This window comes from Cariama cristata, unplaced genomic scaffold (genome assembly GCF_000690535.1).
Source record: "Cariama cristata isolate BGI_N322 unplaced genomic scaffold, ASM69053v1 scaffold19558, whole genome shotgun sequence".
Classification (NCBI taxonomy): Eukaryota; Metazoa; Chordata; class Aves; order Cariamiformes; family Cariamidae; genus Cariama; species Cariama cristata.
The window spans coordinates 65,971-85,696 of NW_009633182.1; the positions used below are offsets into that span (position 1 = coordinate 65,971).

Genomic DNA, 19,726 nt, shown 5'->3' on the forward strand with positions numbered 1-19,726 from the left:
TTAGCTGAGGATTTTGGGCAGAGAATGAAATGATCTCTTCTGATCTTTAAAATCCATGGCACACTCAAGTTCACAAAGTGATTCTGCAGTGGAATCAGGAACAGTCGGAGATAGGCCTGAAATCCAAATTTCTTATCTACCAAAAGGTAGAATGGAAAGATCTTAACTTCTAGCATAAACTCACTGGCATTGTCTGAATTATGTAATAATTAATCTTTTTTAAATCCAGCTTATGTCAAATTTAACTCCCATTGATTGTTATCTTGTGCAAATAGAACTTTCATTCTGGTATAGCTCTACCTTACCAAAAAAGAATGAAATTTACACTTCCTGGCTTAAGTCAGATTTCCATTAGCCGCCCTACTAACAAAGCGGATCAGCTTTGCATAACAGTGGGCTCAGTGACAGCCGTGACAGTACTGTACTAAGTGGAATGAGAGTTTGTGCTCCTATATTGTCAGCATAGAAGATCTTGACTATTCATTTTCACTGGGATTTTGAGTACTTTTCCCTTTAGATTTCTTGGACAGAATTCTCCACCACTTTGCAAAATAGATTGAGCTGCACTTGTATGAGCCGAATGTAAAATGTGGCTAGGTCTAATTAAAAGTGTTACAAATTGGCAGGGCAATCTTATATAAGGAAAAAGGCAACGAACAATGAGACTAATTTTTTTTTATCTTCTCCCTCGAGCACTTTTTCCATTATAACTCAAGGTGATTTTTTTTTTTAGTAAGAAGTATCAGAGGTTGACGTCTACAAACCTCTCCATTATATCAGGCCAGCGGTCCACAAAAATAATTTCAGGTGGTCACCTCTCAGATGCAATTCCAGGTTAGATCATTTGCCGAAAAGACTGTTTCCCAAAATAGCTGTCTATTCACCTATGAACTAGCCTGGATCATCAGTGTCTCTCAGCCAATTTATGAAAGGTGTTGGTCTATTTAAAACCCTAGAGGGGTGAAATGAGACCAAAAAAAACCCCAACCAACCAACCCCCTAAATAAGCCAGTCCCCTTAAACAATGGGGAAAACAATAAAAGATTAACATTCTTGATCTTCAGCCGAGAAGTCAGTTCCTCCTGAAGAGAAAAAGGCTTTACAGACTCAGAACTTTTTTCACAGAACTTCCTACCTTTTGGATTAGCTATTTTGGTTCAGTTTATCTTAGCAACAAACATAACCTTACTCTCACCAGTGTAAAACTACACTGGACATGGGGACAATGGGGAAAAAAATGCATGCCAGTTGGACTATTTAGATGTATAAAGCTTCTTCTATTGGGAATCAAGCTCATAACATACCCAGCTTGTTATAGAAATTAGAAAGTGTTGACTTTGGAAGAGTTCAAGCCAGTAACCTGTAGGTAAGGCTAGCAGTCCCTTACTCAGCCGTTTACCCAGGGTTCTTCAGATGCTTAAAAGTAGATAAAAATATCACACACTACTAGTTATCATGCAAGTCACTTTCTCTTTTGTTCTTTTTATTTTCCCTCCCTTCCTTCCTCCAGTATCAGAGTGATTTGAATATGAATCTAGGAACTAAAACATACACTGAATAGCTGTTAAATGGTTATTGCCTTAGGGTTCCCTAGCTCAGACACAGCCCATTTGTTTGTTACATGTTGCTGAGGACACAACAGTGTTACTTGTGGAGTTCACTATGCTCCCATGCACGTAGTTCAGGGTTTAACACCCAGGTTTCCACTGCAGCAGAGGCAACTAAATTTCTCACAGTCCAGATGAACTGAGTTAAGACAGTAAGAATATAAGAATTGTATGCTCTTATACAGTAATGCTGTATAAGAACGAGGATCCTGTCTCTGATTAAGGCAAAGAGCAGATGGCTCGGGAAGAGGTCAGGAGTCAGACAACATTACAGTCTTAAATCCATAGTGCACCCTCCTATCTTCCAGTAATCTACAGCTCTAATCTACTACATTGACTACGTTTTCAGTCCCCTAGAAAATGTCCTCTTAGAGCTTATAGGCTAACATGTGCCCTCAGCTCACAAAACAAAGAGTTTTGGTAGCCTACACAGTTCAGGCCTCTATGCGATTTAGGGAGTTCATAAAGAATCATGCATCACAGTGTGGCAACCCTTCACTAAGTCATTCTTACCTTTTCCCCAAAAGACTGGTAAGGCTGAAGGTCAAGTTTTCACAGGTCCAGCATTTGTGAGGGCTATCAGAAGACTACATAGAGCCTTCTCTTCCAATTTTATCACCTGACAGGGGCTGGTGACTTGAGTTCTTTGCTCATATAAGTGCTAGAGAAAGCGTCAGGCACCCTGCATTTCACAGGCTTTTGCTTGATTATTGATATTGACGTTCACTCCAAATAGATTGGAACCTGGGCCAAAGTATTCTCTGATCTAAAGCTACTGACCTCACTGGCTTACTTCAGGAAATACATTTGTACCTTCTATACTTGTGCCAACTAGCACCTATTGAACTTTGTTAGGAAGGTGAATTAAAGTGGTATTTTCCACTGTGGAATCCAGAGAAAGAAAGAAAATCTCAGTAATTCTTTATATTTTTAAAAGAGGTCTGTCAACTCATTTTGTATCTTCTGGTCCTGCTTATCTACAGGGTAGTTTAACACTGAAGTAGAAGAGTGCTGCACTGTGTGGGCATGTGCACGTGCATGCGTGTGTGTGTGTGTGTGTGCAGAGCAGGCAGGGCTGATGGACAGTGGAGGACAAACTGAGGGTGTGTTACAGTGTCAGAGCTAGCAGGAAATATTACGGTGAGGAACAACACACTGGTCACACACAACACCCAGGGCACTGTGAAAGAGAGAGAGAAAGAACTGTGAAGATGTCAGGTAAATATCTTTTATCAGTCATCAAACAATTGTGTCATGGTTTTGCCTATGGATCCCATTGTTAAATCCTTCAACACTGCAGAAAAGCATTTGGCCTCAGAGGGCTGAGTAGAGCTCTCTCTAGCAGGTGTTCCAAGCCAGCTTTTTGTGGACTGTGTTGGGGACTAGAAAAAGGAACATGAGGTTTCCTCTTTTCCCTGTAGAAGCTGTAGGTGCCCGATTGTCTCTAGGCACAATTAGGCCATACCCTTTGCTTTTGTGCTGCAACCTTTTTTCTGTGATATCTTGCACAGTACGTACTACAGTTCCATCTTTCCCGCCTATCTCAGCTGCTTGCTTAAAGCTGGTGGAAATCGTGCTCTAACCATGAAATGCTGATCAAAAGTGAGAACTTAAAGTCAATTATTATTATGCTATAAAGGAAGAAAATTATGCAATAGCACTGAAAGAAGAAAACCAGCTATTGTACTTTGGGATGGCAGGGGATGACATACCCTAAAAATACATTGTCTCATCCAAAGATTAAACATTGGGAAGCCCTGGAGAATCTTCTTCACTGGACAAATTGCTTGTTTGACCTTAACGGTTTACTATTAGAAGACAGCAACAATAGCCTCTGAAAACTTAGCTATGTGTATCATTTAATTACTGTACTCTAGATCAACTTCTCATGTTTCTCAACTGACTTTTGGGCCAGGTTGATCTACTCACAGCCAAAGAGGCCTCATTAAGATACCTGATCTCTTACTAAAAGTTAACTTTGTCAGGAAAAGCTTTAGCATCCTATAAGCATGTTAAACAGTAGTATAACAGCTTGGCATCATTTCCTCTATTAGTACCATTAAATGTCAATCTCTCCATAGAGGGCTTAAAGCATTATGATCTAGAAATCCACAAGTTTCCTCCCTTAAATATTATTTCCAGCAGTTTATAATACTTTAAACTGATACATATGTTTCATTCCATATATTCTTAGAATAAAATCTGAATAGAAATGTCTGTATTTATGACATAGCTGATTCATAGTTACCAATGGGGTTTGTGAGGCTTTACAGAAGGATGGACAGTACATTATCACATAAAATTGGCCATGTCATGTGTGAACAGTAAAAATTATATTAATTCCGTGACTAGATTATAAATACATTAAAATCTGTAAGTCCGCTCAGAGGTAAGATCAATAATTTTTCTTCTGAGTGCACAGACAAGGGTAAGGCCCCCAAAGTTATCATGAAGGAAAAAAAAAGTTCCTTTTGAGAAAAGCAGACTAGTTTGCCAGACTACATGTAGCTCATCAAATTAACCAGAATACAAAACAAACCAAAACATTTTTAGAATTTCCTTTACAGACGGTGGCAATGCTCTGACATAGTATTTTTAGCATCAGTTTGTAAAATAATTAGCATTCTCTTTTTTTAACTCTAATTTCTCATTTTAAATGCCCCCTCCCCTCATTTTTCTTCTCTCTCTCTCTCTCTTTTTTTTTTTAAACTATGGTTTCCTTACTAACAAATTATGCATAAGAATGCAAGGGTGAATGAATAAAGTTACTGCTGAAAAGTCTCCACTTTCTGAAGTGGTAAACCTGAAACTGCATGGGTTTAGTTCTTTAAATCTACCTCTGTCTGGAGAAAAATAATTTAATGTGACTTGAAAGCTAGATTTTGCATATATACACATAAGGAGAATATGAATGAGTAGGAATGTCTAGACTCCTAGACACCATGACTGGGTTATTCAGGCTGCCTCATTAATGCACCTAAAAAATGTATCTAATTTAGGAGGTCAGTTTTCCTAGGTGATAGATGGAGACAGATCTTTCAGATGCTAATTTGAGGATGTTTTCCGTACACTGATTGTGAACAGGCCAGTGTAACTCTACTGATGATCTAGGGAACCCAGGAGGAGTAACCACCTATGTTAGTTACCCCATATTGGGCAGAGAGAATTCTCCCTAGACACTACCATGCTGGAACCTTTATGCATATGAGTAAATGAGTGGAGACAGTCTTTTACTCTTAGTGTGTTCAGTAGATTCAGTAGTTGCCTTTGGTGGGAAAGATTAAAAAAAAATAAAAAATAAGAGGAGTAAGGCAAATGACTGTTTCCTTGAAGTACAAGGGAATGGCAATCTATTCTGTGCTTCCGAATAAGGCCAGTAGTGCTTGGGCCTTGTCTTTGGAAGACACTGTTCCACAGTGTGCCAAGTTTCAAACATCCAACTGAAAATTGCCAACTAAGTAATTTTCTTCATTGATTTTAGCCAAGGAAATGCATGGACAGTGAATAAGGCAGCTGTTTTAGCCTTTTAACTACCTCTACCCTCAATAAGTGCTGGAATGCAAAGATGTCTTGAACTCAGTTTGTCCGTAACCACATTAGAAATCCCAGATCATGTAATGTACCTCTGCTGAAGGCAGTGCTAAAGACATCTGGGTCCTTGAAAAGTTGGTTTGTGCTATGCTTTTAGTGGAAAAAGAATAGTGAAAACCAAAACCACTAGACCATTTACAAAAATTCCAAGAAACAGATGTGGGTCTTTTGAATTTGGAAAATACTTGCTACATTTGCTAGTTACAAATTAAGTCTAACCTGAAAAGCTTGAAAGCAGAAGGACTTATTATGACTTGCAAGAATTAAGTTGGTTGGGGAAAGAAGAAAAAAAAAAGAAAAAAAAAAAAGGAATTCCAGTTAGTTTCAGCAAGACGAGGGCTACCGACTATTTTTTCTACTGCCTTTCATTAAGAAAGAGTGCTGTAAGGCTGCACCTGAAGTGTCAGATGATGACTGCAGCTGAATAGGCTTTACCTTCATTCATTACTCATGCTGTTAACAGTAACTCCCAAACCATAGCAATCATTCAAGAAGTGGATGCTTTTCCTGAACACAAAGGGGAAGATTCTCAAGGACACTTGACTTGCAGTGATGTCTGGGCCAGTAACTCTCCCCTTGCTTTTGAAAAACATCCCAAGCCATTGAAAAGAAGGTTAAGAATATCTGTTGGCAATCCTGTACTGCAGCAATATTCCTCGATATATCAGTGGATTGGACTAATGCACTGACTTGACTGGAGGCTGAATGAGTTTCAGTACCCTGTAGTGCAAACCTGGTAAATCAAAGTTCACTGTAGCTAGTATTCTAGTATTCTAGACTCCACTGAGCTTTAAGACCTGTCAGATGACACAAAGACGCTCATGCCTAGACACCTCGTGGTCTTACAAACACCATTTTTTGTGCTCTGGAACTAACAACCTATCACTCAGCTATGGGTCAATCATAAGTGATCACACAAGGCAGAAAATACAATATACAGCGTAGCACAGTAAACAGAAATGGAGCCAGGAGCTGATTAGCTGAAAAAAAAGAAGGAATGAGAAAAATGCCTCTTACCTGGTCAAGATTGTTGTAAAAATCTATACTGGCTGCACACAGGTATCTCCCAAGCAGAGTTGCGTGGGTAGTAAAAATTGTGGCAACAGGAAGTTTCTGAGATCGAGACAGTATTAAACCCACTCCTGCCTGCCACTCATGAAAGTGGGCAATTACATTGGGCTTGTCATCAAACTGACAGGAAAGCTGAAAATAATTAGAAAGAACATTCATGAAACACACGTTATCCTGTCCATCATCCCAGCCCTAGAAACCTCCTTTTTTCATGCCGCCTTCTGTATGCTTGCTTTCTTTCATATGACAAAGCAGTATAATGTCTTAAGTGGTCATGTGTCTTGATTCCCATCAGCCCTAATCCTTAGCCCAAGAAGCACATGTGCCTCACTAGTGCCTCAGAACAGTATCCTTCCTAGAGTGTTGGGGAGCTCTAGCAAGCAGACTCATGCTTCTTTCTTTTAACTTGCTCTTGTGCTGTTGAAACTCTTGTTTGGATAAGAAAATGATGAGCACCTATGACAGACAGATGATTCTGCAGATTAGCAAAGTTTCCTCTCTTCAGGTAGGCTGTTGTAGAGTGACATGTGAAGTCACAGTGCTATAGTTAAGTCTTTCTGTCTGTCTATATTACCTGTGCAAGGTAGGATCTAATTGCTGAGTTACAGCTTGACTGGCTTCAAGGACAGTTTGTGAGTATGACAACTTGACTACTATACAAGACAAAAAGAGAGTTTGAGATCCTACTTGTAAGGTCACCCAGTGACAAATAAGGGAGTTGAGAAGAAACAGAGGGGGAAGTGACAGCAAAGACACTGCAGAATTCACATGGGGCAGCGGGGGGGCCCTGCCTTGTCCCAGAAAAATATAGTTAAATTGCCACTTAAGTTTTAAATACAAACTTGATCTACATCAGGTATCAACTTCCTTAAAATCATAGTTTTCAAACTGGAGAATAGGATCCACATCCCAAAGCTTTTTTGCCCTACTGACAAGGCTGAGGTTTGAAAATCTCTAGATGTAAAGACTGTACCTCTTTTAAAAAACAGGCTGTTAGTGATCCAAAAATCACAGCATCGTTGGCTTCTCGATCATGAAAAGGGATCCCTATGTTGCTGACATCCCAAAATTCACCTTTCCACTTGTCCAGATTCCAAGCTGCTGATCCTATATCGAAGAGTAAGACATATGGGCTGCCCTCTATCAGCCATCTTCCAAAAAAGACCTATGGGAAAGAGGCAAGGATATAAACAGAAAATGTTAAAGTGAATGTAAAGGCCAGTTAGTATAACTATTTTCATCCATCAAATCTTAAGTATTTTACATAAAGAATATGTAATCATAGTCCTACATACCCAGGATTTGTGGTTTTCCTTGCAAATATATGGAGTAATACTGGACCAAAGGCAGGGTTAAAAGGAAACTACAATCTTTAGGAACAATTTTTTTAAGACTTTTATTTTAGATTTTCATTGTAATGTTAACTTTTTTTTCATTAAAAAAAGCTTAGGAAGACTATACTTGGTTGAATGATGAGGTCTTATGTTCTTATTGAAGTATCTATGCCATTTTTGTTCTTATTTCAAAATTATTATTTTCTTTCAGTCAGATTTGTCACCAGTCTTTTGGCATTTATGCTAGATGACTGGTGATAGATTTTGTAGAACAGGTGCTTGGGGCCTGTATCTACCACGACATTTCCTTATTCTGCCCAAGCAGCACATTCGATGCCCTTTGGCAGAGTGGAAGGATCAATCAGAAGGTGTAACAATACCTAAAACCACAGCAATCTAAAAATACAGCTTTCCTGCTTTATCTGCATTGGTATAGTTAAATATCCCCAAGAGTATTTAGAACTTCACTGATATAACCTACCTGCCCAACCAGGAGAGTAGGCAACACAACACAGCTGGGCCCACACTACAGATTGTATCAGTCTGCACAGTGAAATTACTTCACATTAACTCTACCATCAAAATGGCTATAGCAGTAGAGACATATTAACCAGGAAGAATAAGGTACTGTAAGGAGGCTACTGCAGTTTATACCCAATGTGGAGGAATCTTCTATGCCACTGTTCAGCCTCTTTTCATTCATCAACCTCTGGGACCTCAAGGGGTTGAACCCAGCCCTAACGCTTGAATGGGCTGAATAGAGGTCAGATCTTGCAACCCGTTTGCAGAAAAATACAGGGTATAACAGTATAGGTGTGTGAAGGAGGGTCATCTTCTTATGTACTTATATCTTGCAAACAATGAGATGAAAGCTCTTAGACCTGTTTGCAGAAAAATACAGGGTATAACAGTATAGGTGTGTGAAGGAGGGTCATCTTCTTATGTACTTATTTCAGGCTGTCCAGGTTTCTTATTCAGGAAAATGATGTTAAAAAGCAGTGAGTTTTTGTGAACTTGAACTTCATCTAAATATGGAGTCAGGTTGTGGCAAGGAACACACCTGACCTGAGAAGTTTGGAAGCATTCCTAGGTCCCCTGGTTTAAAGGGATCCATTGTGATGCATAAGCAAAATCCAGACATACATGTTAATAGGATAAGAGCAGCTCCTGGAAACTAGAGCGTCATTATTAGAGATCAAAGCTATACTTGACGTACCTGGGGCAGATTTGCTGCTATATATGAATACTCCAGCAGCACAATGCACTTGTTAGGCTGGCAGAGTTGGCTGATTAAATTGAATGTATTGCCGGAACAGTAAGAAGTGTATATATAGAATTGCAATTAATCTGCCCCACAAGTCTTTAGCTCTTTTGCAAACACAGGAGCATTACACAGCTTGCAGAGACATCTCTTTGTAAATTACAGAGGCAACATGGAAAATTTGATCAATCACTTATGAAAATCTGATTAGAAATAAGAAATGGCAGTTAGACAAGACCTTTTAGTTTGAACCTCAGCTTGAACAATGCAAGCATCACATAATGTTAGCGTCCCCAACAGACAGTTTCCCAAGCTATGGCACATGTACGTCCAACAATACACTTCTACATAATATGCAATAGGGCATTAGATCCTAGTAACAGCAAAACTGCTGTTACAAAGAAAAATGCCAGTGCCATGCTGGTGGCAGTCCAAGAACTTTATTAATTTCTACATTTGAGTGTGTCATGCCTCTCAACAACAGAACCTTGTAAGAATGCTTCCTTGCTGCTGCCTCTCAATGCTTTTCACATCTGTTTGGCACACATTATAAGCAGACAATTTTTTCTCCTGCAAACTAGCATCTCTGAGGGACTCAATGCTGAATCAGAGTGAAGGTGAGTTCTACATCTCTGATGAGGACTTTCAAGAAAGGAGGTCAGATTTAACATGTGTTATCTTTCACCCATTTTCAGGTAATCAATTGTCCTCAAGGCTGCAGCTGCTTGCAGTTTAGTAGCTTGCCCATCAACACAGCAGATTGTATTCCTTTCAGCAGATCACCTTTATAGGAAGAAGTTTATTCCTAGTTTATTGTTGGAGAAACTGAGTCACAGAAAGTCTATGAGGTTTGACTAAGATCACACAGAACATACTGGTTAAAGATTGCGTAGGAAACACAGATGAATTCACTCCTTGTGCTGTGGTTTAACCTCTCTCCCTCAGGAATGGACAGCTAGTTGCATTGATCTGAGGAAGCAGATTCTTTGTCAGTTGAGTGCTGACAAATCACCTGTGGTTTGTCCCTTTCTGGCTTTCAACTCCATATAATGCTACATAAGAAAAATTGTGAGCTAGTAGAACTCTCTTCTCTCTCCAGCACAAGAACACCAAACATAAGGGTTCAGTCAAAGTAAGGTCATATTATATCTACTAAAATCTCACTGTATTTAGAGGCTAGATAAATAAGTCATTAATCCAATTAAGCAGACTTGCAGATAAATGACTGTTAAAACCTGTAATTGGATAAACCAGTTCTTCCTCAAAAATAACCTTTAATGAATTGACTCTGCTGTTCTAACAGTGGATTCTGAGCCTTTCCCATTGTGACATTGACCAGGACTGCTGTGTCAAGTGGAACAGCAGGAGCATTAACCAAAACTGTAATCTCCTCAGAGTCAGCTTTGTTGTCCTGGGAAGCAGTAGCACATCTGATTTACCTGACACCCTTGGCTTTTCATGGTGTCCATTGCCTTCTTAACTGCGGGGTTTGGAGGCTCACATGCTTCCACTTGAGTCTTCACATTGTGCTCAAAATAGGGACCAATCAGGAAATAGTTTTCACCCCATTCATCTGCTGTAGTTTTGGCTTTTGTCTGGATCACAGTGTAAATGCCTCCCACTGCAAAAGAAGATCAAAAAGAACAAAAAGTAGAAAGGGGCACAGGCCACAACGCTCTGGAATAAACACTAACCCACCTGTGGATCAGATAACACCTCTAGTTAAATCACTTCATGTATTCAGATAATAAGTGAAACCCAGACTCTATCAAATAAATAGAAGTTCAGTCTTTTAAATGGAATCAGAGCTTCTTAGTTCAATTGAGGAGTATGCACTGACAGCAGACTGTGTAATCCTTAAATGACAATTTAACGCTTTGCTTACTTCTGGGTGACTGCATATGGCTTCCCTGAATTTCTCCCCTAATCTCAAATGGATGCCTTCTACCCTTAACCATTATTTTTATCTAGTCTGTGATTTTTTTAAATTTCTTTTAGGTGTTTGAAGTCACACCACAAATGTTCAACTAATATATTGTTTTATTCTTATTTTATTCCCCCCTTTTTGGATTGTGAAATCTTTAAACTCAAATTGTGGGATTCAAATCCTGGGGCTTATGTTTCCACTCTACCATGCCTAATCTTGATTCTACTTCATCCTACTGCATCCCAAGCACAGCCTTCTGCTTTTTTATTGCAGTATAACTGCATCTGGATTCAGTGCATTGGCACTTCTGGATACCTCCCCGCTACCCAGATTAAATCTGCCACAAATGACCACTATTTACAATAGAGCAGCTGAAGTTGCTCAGCACTTTGGGAGATTACTTCCCAGATTAATTAAACCATAACACCTGACAGATATAGAAAGCCTTCTGCCAAGCCTGGTACCTTGCAGCCCTGAGGAACTGAATGGAGCTATGTTTTTAATTGTGCTCCTAGAAAAGAAATTGTGCACTTAAAATCCTTTTCTCTACAAATATCTCATTTGTTCTGAATGCTGGAAGGATCCCTAGCTCTACTATTTTTATGTCAAGATGTCTCAGGATTCTAGGCATTTTACAAAGAAGAAATGCAGTTCCAATCTACCAGCTTGCTAAGTAGAATTATCACCTTACATAGTAATTCAAGACCTAAGACAAGAATCTTACAGATATATATTCCTAAATCAAGCTCACAGTTCAAGAGTTTTGTATCATATAAACATGGAACTGCAGAAGGAAATTTATGCATAAGACTATTCTTCTCCACTTCATTAGGACCACAAAGTTAAGAAACTAACTTACAGTTATCATATTCTTCCATGGCTGCTCTGGACAGGGATTTAGAGAAATCTTAAGAAAGTGACACTATATATTCCCTCCAAATTCCTCTGCTCACAAGCTGAGAGAGACTACTTGAATAGCTTGGATTCAGACAAACATATAATTTTAATTATATGAGACAAGTCAGAATGTTCAACCCATAAAGTGATACAGTTACGATGACATGTCTGCTCTTATGGGGTAGTAAAAACATCATATGAGCATAAGGGACTTCAATGCAGAATAGATAAATAAGGGGTTGTTAGAAATCTTAGTCATGAAACTAGTTGGTTTTAATTGGCAGAAATACAGAGCTTACAAAAAGGGAAGATTTTTGTGCAAAGCAGCCTGGTGACCCAGGGAAAAGAGAAAATACGTGCTTGCAAGATGAAAGATACTAAATAACATGATAAAGCTGTATATGATTAGAGTGGTGCAAAGCTCTTTCCCCACCATCACAAGAGTAGAGATCAGCCTCTTTCATACTGCAAGGCATTCAACACTGGGATCAGCAAGGTAGCTGAGTTTCCACAGCTATTTTAATTTTAAGAGTAATAAGAAAGTTGCAGCTCAGGAACTGAGTAGAGTCTGGACCTTTGTTTTATATAGCCAACAGCTGAGAGTTTCTTTTCACAAAGGTTTGCTTAGGATTGCTGTGTGTCCTAAAGCGTGCCCTGCCAAAGACGTATGGAAGGCCTGTTCTGAGGAAACAGAGACTATGCTGTGCTCTGCCATGGTAATCTGTTGCACAGCAACAACATTTCAGGGCATTGATTTGCCTGAAATGTAATGAAAAGTACTTAGGATAAAACCAAAAAAAGTATATTTTATGGACTGTGAAAACTCTTCAGAAGATAGCTGTGATAAAAGTTCTGGGTTACTGGGTCCCAAAACCTGCTTTTGTCTTCTCTGTTACTATGGAAATATGACTCGCAAAGCATGTCTGTGAATAAGCTTTAATTGACAGGGGAGGGAAACTGTGCAAGTGAAACTGTGTATGTGGAAAGTGTTGGGCATAACTTAAAAAAGACATCTTTAGAAGAACATAGAGACGTCTAGAATAATGTATTGAGTTTTAACATTGCATTTTTCCATAGCAAATTTAAGGAACACTTTATATATCATTAAGAGATAGCTTGTATCTGCTGAGTTACTTTAAATTCCCTGGAAATACCTGTGCCAGGAAGCAATGCATTACATATCCTACTGAGTAACAGAGTAAGGGTTTACACATTCACTTAGAGCCTAACAGAATTCTCAAGTTACTTCCAACAATTTGGTAAATCTCCTTATTCTTCTCTAATATGATAGTTTAAGGTCATATTACCAACAGAAAACTTTTCCAAACAACAGGGATGTATCAAAATCACGTGATGTGGCAAGTTTCTGTATGTAGCCTCTGAAGATTTGTACTTTGAAACAGGTTTTAAAACAAACAATAAAAAAAAGTAGAAAAATAGATGCAGAATCAGGAGAGATCAGATCCAGAGAATTGGTTCAGATTGTCACAAACATGGGGAATTAGCAGTAAAATGTGGATACAGGGCCAGTTTAGTGTTCTGATCGCCACCAAAATGCTTTATTCAAATAGTTCAAGCTTTAATAATTTTAAAATATCCTTGAGAGAAAAATATTTCCATTATTTCTTTTTAAAACGTGTTTTTAACTTTTCCACCAAAATAAAGGAAATCAAGTTTAAAAGGAAATCAATGACAAATCTTTTTCCCCATTTATTTCCTTTCCGTTCTTCCTCTTTTTCCAGGGAAAAACAAACTGGCATGGAAAGGGGAACTAAAATGTTTCATTAATCTAAGAGAAGTTTGACTTTTTTTTTTAGTGACCTCTTTAAAAGATGGAAGATGAAAATAAAATATTTTCTCAGAGAATATTTCATAGAATTATTTTTATAAGTTTGAATGTTTTCATATACGTTACCACTACTATGAATTTGTCTAAAGCAATTATCTGCATCACTCCAGCCATTTTCTTCTTTCCTCATTTCAAGTCCTGGTGCATTATTTCTTTTGTATATTTAAAATCCAAGCAGCAATTAGAGCCCTTCAGGATAGGCATCAGAACTATCTAAATAAACAAAAAGTCTGTGAGTCAAGAACAGTCTCCCAATATCATATCAATACTGAGGACAACATTAGGCAGAAGTGGAGATCTACCTATGCAGCTGGAGATCTTTGTGCAAGATCTAATATGTACATGTGCTCTTTATGCTGCAAGATGTTATATGGAAAGACGCATTGCCAATGCTTTTTGTCACCTGATGAGGAAGGGTCCACAATCTCCAGGATTACCCAGGAACTGCGCTGACAGAAAGTGTCTTCTGGAGCTGTGATCCTTTGAGGATGGAATTGCCAAAACTTCAAAACTGCCAGAGATACCTACCATTCATTTTACTTGCTCTCCCACCCACCCCACATTACAGAAGGACAGAGAGAAGGAGCAGCAGAAACCAAAACCGAAGGATGCGAAGCTATGCAAGTGAGGGAGAGATAAGTGGAGATTGTTGCTGATCACCGAGTCCTTCCCCCCACACCTTTGCTACACAGAGACAGAGGATCAGGGCGCTCCCAGGGCTCTTCAGCTTCTTTGCTATGGTCTGACCGACCACTCTGAAGGCACTAAAACTTTCCTGAGGACCATAGCTGCCATGGAATCCAAGAGAGCAGTGGGACCCCAGGTTGAGGATTCAACTTGGCTTCACTGCCACAATTACTAGTTACATCAAATATCCTTTCACCTTTTCCCCTTAAAATGTGCCTCTGATCTATTGAGATGTGATAAAAGTGGTCTTGAACTTACATTTTTCTAATGTTTGGTTGGAATTTTATTTATTCATTTATTGCCTGTTGAGGTATCTGAGGATCTTTTATAGAATAAGGTTGTAAAATGTGTCAGGTGAAAAAAACCTAGCGTCTTCAGATAGTAGATGATTTTCATGTATTTTTTTTGGCTATATTTGTGGCTAGGACTCATCAGAAGATAGAAGTTCTCTAAATTCTGTGAAATTTTGGCACCCCGAACATATTCTGAAATAATACTGAAACACTGAAATTTATGACAGATGCCTACAATACAGAAGCTATTTCTGTTTGCATCATCCCCAATGCACAAGATTTCATTTGAGATTGATTTGACATTGATATACCACCACATTCTAGAAATGCACAGAGCTTTGATGCTGAGCTTATGCCAAGTTTATGCCAGCACATCCCCACTCCCCAAAGTGTGTTAGTTCAAGTGTGTCGCAGATTACAGCATTCACCTGCTCCCAAGGAACTTTCATCACAGAAAGATGTTTAACACAGAGGAGATAAAGTGCTGGTCCTACTAACTTCAGTGGATTCAGGATTTAATTTTCAAGAGTCCAGATTTTCACCAGAGAAACTGTACGTAGAGCTCTGCTCCAGGGAGAGCTGAACCAACGTTTGTTTTAAGCAGAGTGTTCATTCCAATAGGGATGGAAAAAAAAATTTAGGATTCATCTGCCAGTGACTCTAGAGCTAATCTGTTCACAGCTGAATGATGATACAAACTGGCTGTTTTCCCAGCATTTTAAAGCATTCTTCTATTTTCTATCTAAAAGCTGTTAGTACAGCAGGAGATACTAATATAAATATTACTGGAATGATTTTAAAGACATCTTTATAGAGCACAGACCAGATCTTGAACATTCTCAGCCCTTCTTATTAATTTATCAGAGAACAGAGAACCCACAAAACTACAGCTGTTCTTCTAACTTGCAGAATTTGACTTCTCCCCGCTACCCAGATTAAACACTTTGGTTTTCAGTGGGCAAACATTTAAAAGAGGTTAAAGAGGATGGAGGCATTTTCACTGTGGAAAATGTCCAGGACTGCAGCCATTACTACTGCAATGGCTTTTGGTTGCGCCCTGTTGATAGTTTCCATCCACGGGGCTTCAGACACAAGATCTACATAGCTTCTAGCCACTTGGTTTGTGCTCGTGTCCTTAAAGTTTTTATTGGTCTTCATGTTATGGAGGAAAGAAAACAAGTCTTCTTTTCCAGTGTGCACAGAGATATGACCAGACCTGGCTTTACCAGAGCATGGTGGCGAGGAGAGAAGGGGAAGGGTGAAAAATGCTGAGCTTCCCCATGGTTACCACCAGATCCCATGGCACTGCAGTGCACTGGCGCCCTTGCCTGCCTGCTTTTTTCCCCTTCTGTCACAGAAACACACAGTAGATCCACTTCACAGTATGGGTCTTACCCATCAGTGAAGAGCCAAATAAAGTGAGGAAAATCTTGCAAAACAAGATACATTTTTGTCATTTCTTTGGCAAGAGACTTCCAATGGAAGATGACTTCAATGATGTGCTTGGTTTGGGTGGTAAGTTCCTTTTCATGTGACTTGGGGGAAGGGAGAGGGAGAACGATGCTGGCAAATGAGCATTTTTTATTTCTCATTCCCTCCTTCAGCTACCTTAGCTTTGCTTGCTCCAGACAGAGAAGAGGAGAAAGAAGAGTAACTGAGATGCCAGTGCTTTCCAACACATATGTCAGAGGTTGCCACTTAGCACAGGCAGCAGCTGGAACAGAGAATATAAAAAGGAAATATGGAGAAGTAGAAAGCTCTGCCTTGTTAGAGCATGTGTTAAAAGATCTAGACTTAAAAAAAAGAGAGACACCTTCACTGTGCCAGCTGCTAAGAAAGAAGTGATAAGACTCTGGAAATAATGGATACTTGTAGATCTCTGGGCACTGAATTCATACAACTGACTTGTCCTTCCCTACAGCTACATCTCATGCCTCAGTTCCAACCAGCACCATCAGATGAAATCCCCATAAACGCTTCCTCCCCATGGGCAGCTTGGCACTTTCTCACACTACGTAATCAGATGTGCTCCAATTTGCCGGACCCCTTCATCATCCTCAGACTCTGAAGGAGAATAAATTTAAGAGGTTCAGAAAACACCTCAACACCTGTAAAGGGCACTGTTTACAGGTGTGGGAATAGATATCCATCTGTGAGCTCTGGTAGCATGTTCCTCACAGGAAAGAAGATATTCAGCCTTATTGTCACTGCCACGGAGAAATGGGGGAACCACTAAGAAGCAGCACTGGTATATGGAAAGGTACCCATAGCCAAGTACCTAGTGATACGCACAAAGGTAGCACAGAGACTTGAACTCTCTCCTGTAGGCAGCAGCAGCTTTACACCATTTTAGTAGTGCAAACCAACTTCACGCTGAAATACTCTGACACACCTTTGCATGGCCAGAAAGGAAGAAATAAACTTTCATGTTAAATGCTACAAGTTTGCTGGTAGGCAATAAATCCAGCTAATGCTTATCTTTCCCTCTACATTAGGAACATACACAGCATCATTAAAACTAAAACACATAGCAGTACTAAATCTATGTTGGTCAGCCTAGTTAGAGAAATAAACAGTTCTTCCTTCTGCTAAAGGAGGTGGGAAATAGCATAAGCTTTTACTTCCTAAGTCTATGTATCTCCTGTGATGACTCTCACTGTATTCTGTTGGCTACTTTCTCTCCTAAGAAACACAGTGCTCTAACATTTTCCAAGAACTGTTTATAAAAATCAGGTCACCGGGGAACAGTATCTCACCACGTGACTTAGATATTCAATTGCCTGGAAGATAGAGAAAAAAAACTTCAGTATCAAGAATTTACCAGAAAAATAAGCTGAAATAGGCTTATTAAAGAGTTTTTGCACAGATGTTTCCAGTCAAGGTTGGTTAATGGAAACTTTGCACAGAGATCCGGTTCTAATGAAGAAATTGTTCGCCATGACTAGTTCCGTCAGCCTCATTTGAATATATAGGTTTGGTAAGTGGTGTAATTAACATCAACATATTTTTAAACTAACTGAATAAATATTCACTCTCATAAATATTAATTATCTTATAAGATGTGACAACAGTAAATTTTAGCTGTGTCAGTAGATTTGGCTTCAGTGAAGTCAACAAGAGCTATGTGAACGATTAAATGATTCACTGCATTTTGTACATACACAGAAAGACAGATCAATCTAATTGTATTTTACTTTTTCTTAAACATATTGTGTGATATCTGTAACCAGTGGGTCCAGATGACTCAGAAAATATATATGCTATAGACTTCAGAGATGTTAGTGAGAACACTTGAATTTCCTAGATTTCTGCTGCCATCTGCTTGTCAGTGCCTTACTTATCAGGCACACTGCAAAAGTAAATGCTGCCTGCTCCAAGTTCTGACAGGAGTAAATTAACTCAAAAAGCCAGACTGAAGCTACTGAAAAATAAACCCACAGGGATTGGAAGAGCAAAAGCTACTCTGTACTACCTCTGGGTATTGACACTCCTCACCACCCTAAAAAGAGCAATGTAAAATTGTACTGTTGTGCAGATTAAATAGCAGAACCTATCACAGAATAGTAATGCCAGTTTCACCATGGGGATAAACCCTAGCGCTGCCTGTTGCTCTCACATACATTTCCCCTTTAGAGTGAAAATCTTAACAGACTACAGATCCCTCTCTCCCGGCTAATCTCTCTATTTATCTGCCAGGACAGCAAGACAGATGAGGTCAATCATTTACTCATGCTAACTCACTTTTGTGGTGAAAATGGAGCCTATTCCCCCTTGATGAACTGCACCTAGCTGAATGGGTATGATTTGATGAGTGAATTAGAAATGGAGGCAGAAAGATTTTTGCATAACAAGCCATGCGCACTTTGCCTGACAAGCTGCGTGCAGTGAACAAATTTTCAATCTGTACACATGGACAAAGCATGAAGTCCCTGTCTGGCACAACCTGTGTTTGCAAAGACCAGTCCAAAAGGGTTTCAGCTGGCATAAAGATTGCTGGTCATTGACATCTGGTTTTTGTTCAGTGGCTCCAATGCAGCTATGTTTATTTATACCTGTTTCATATTTGGCCTCTTTTCCACACTGCTCTAGAAGGCTGAGGGAGACTGTTAAATTACTCTGACTCTGACGTCTGTTTTACAGCTCATTTTCATGCATTACATTCCCAAGTAAATTTGCATGGAAGGTAAAATATAAATATGTACAAAGCAACATCTATATATCCATACATCTGCACACCCAGGCATAACACTTAGATGTTTGTTTAAACAACCTATCCCTGGTGGTGAAACTTGTAAAGACACACAGACATCCTGACTATATGCCCATCCCACACAAGCACAACCAGATGCAGCCCACGCACGGCATGCAGGATTACACACGGATGCCACATGCACTCCTTCCAACACAACAGCTCTGCAGCCCACTTTTCCCCAATCTCCCCTTAACGCCTTTCTTGTTCAAGCCCTTCATGCCTTCCTCCAATCCCACAAAAACAGCGATACTAACTCCTAAGAGTGTTGTACAAACCTTTGTTGGTAACTTCCCAAGAAATTTCAAAGAGCAACAAATCCTCCACCGGTAGGTCTTCATCCTCCCACTGAGGAAGCCCATTAAGAGAAGTCATGGACAGTGATCTAGCCAGTGGCATTTTCTTCAGCCCCTGAATGCTCACCGCACAGCAGTTAGCAAATGTCCAGTTAATGTGGCAGTTCTCTGCAGTTCTGGTTAGAGCAGTCTGCCGATGTGCTGGGCTCCGAGAAGAAAATTATTCAGATAGCTGGGAGCTAATGGGTTTAAACTGTCTGACCACCAGCATTAAATTGGCTCAGTGAAATCCTCAGGGCTTGAGAAGCAGCTGCTGCTGGAGGTAAGAATTTAAGACTGACCTGAGAAAGGTCTTGACTGTTTTGGGGCCAGGGCTCTTTGTTTTTCTTCTCTTAGAGGGAAGGTAAAAAATGGTTTTGAGCTCCTCAGCTGCAGCATTCAGTTATCTACCACCTCAGAGACAACTGAAACTCAATGGTTGTAAATTCAGCACTGCCCTGAGCAAACTCCAGTGGGGAGGACACTTTGAGTTCACCACCCAATTTGAGTCCAGCCCATGAGTCCTCCCCTCCAGATACACCCTCTCATTAACACCCATAGACCTTCTCTATCTGCTGGCCACTTATCAACCACATTAGTAGACTTGTTCTACATGATGTCTCTT

At 39.6% G+C, this 19,726-nt stretch overlaps 1 protein-coding gene across 1 annotated transcript in view; it reads right to left on the reverse strand.

The window, feature by feature from the left end:
* Positions 1-19,165, reverse strand: part of GYS2 (glycogen synthase 2 (liver)) — a 45,860-nt gene extending 26,695 nt beyond the window's left edge. The window contains exons 1-4 of the mRNA XM_009706671.1: positions 19,045-19,165; positions 10,304-10,485; positions 7,243-7,434; positions 6,216-6,401 (exon numbers count right to left, since the gene is read on the reverse strand). Coding sequence (XP_009704973.1) covers positions 6,216-6,401; positions 7,243-7,434; positions 10,304-10,485; positions 19,045-19,165 — 681 coding nt within the window. The remainder of the gene's footprint in view (positions 1-6,215; positions 6,402-7,242; positions 7,435-10,303; positions 10,486-19,044) is intronic.
* Between the last annotated feature and the right edge of the window lie 561 nt (positions 19,166-19,726).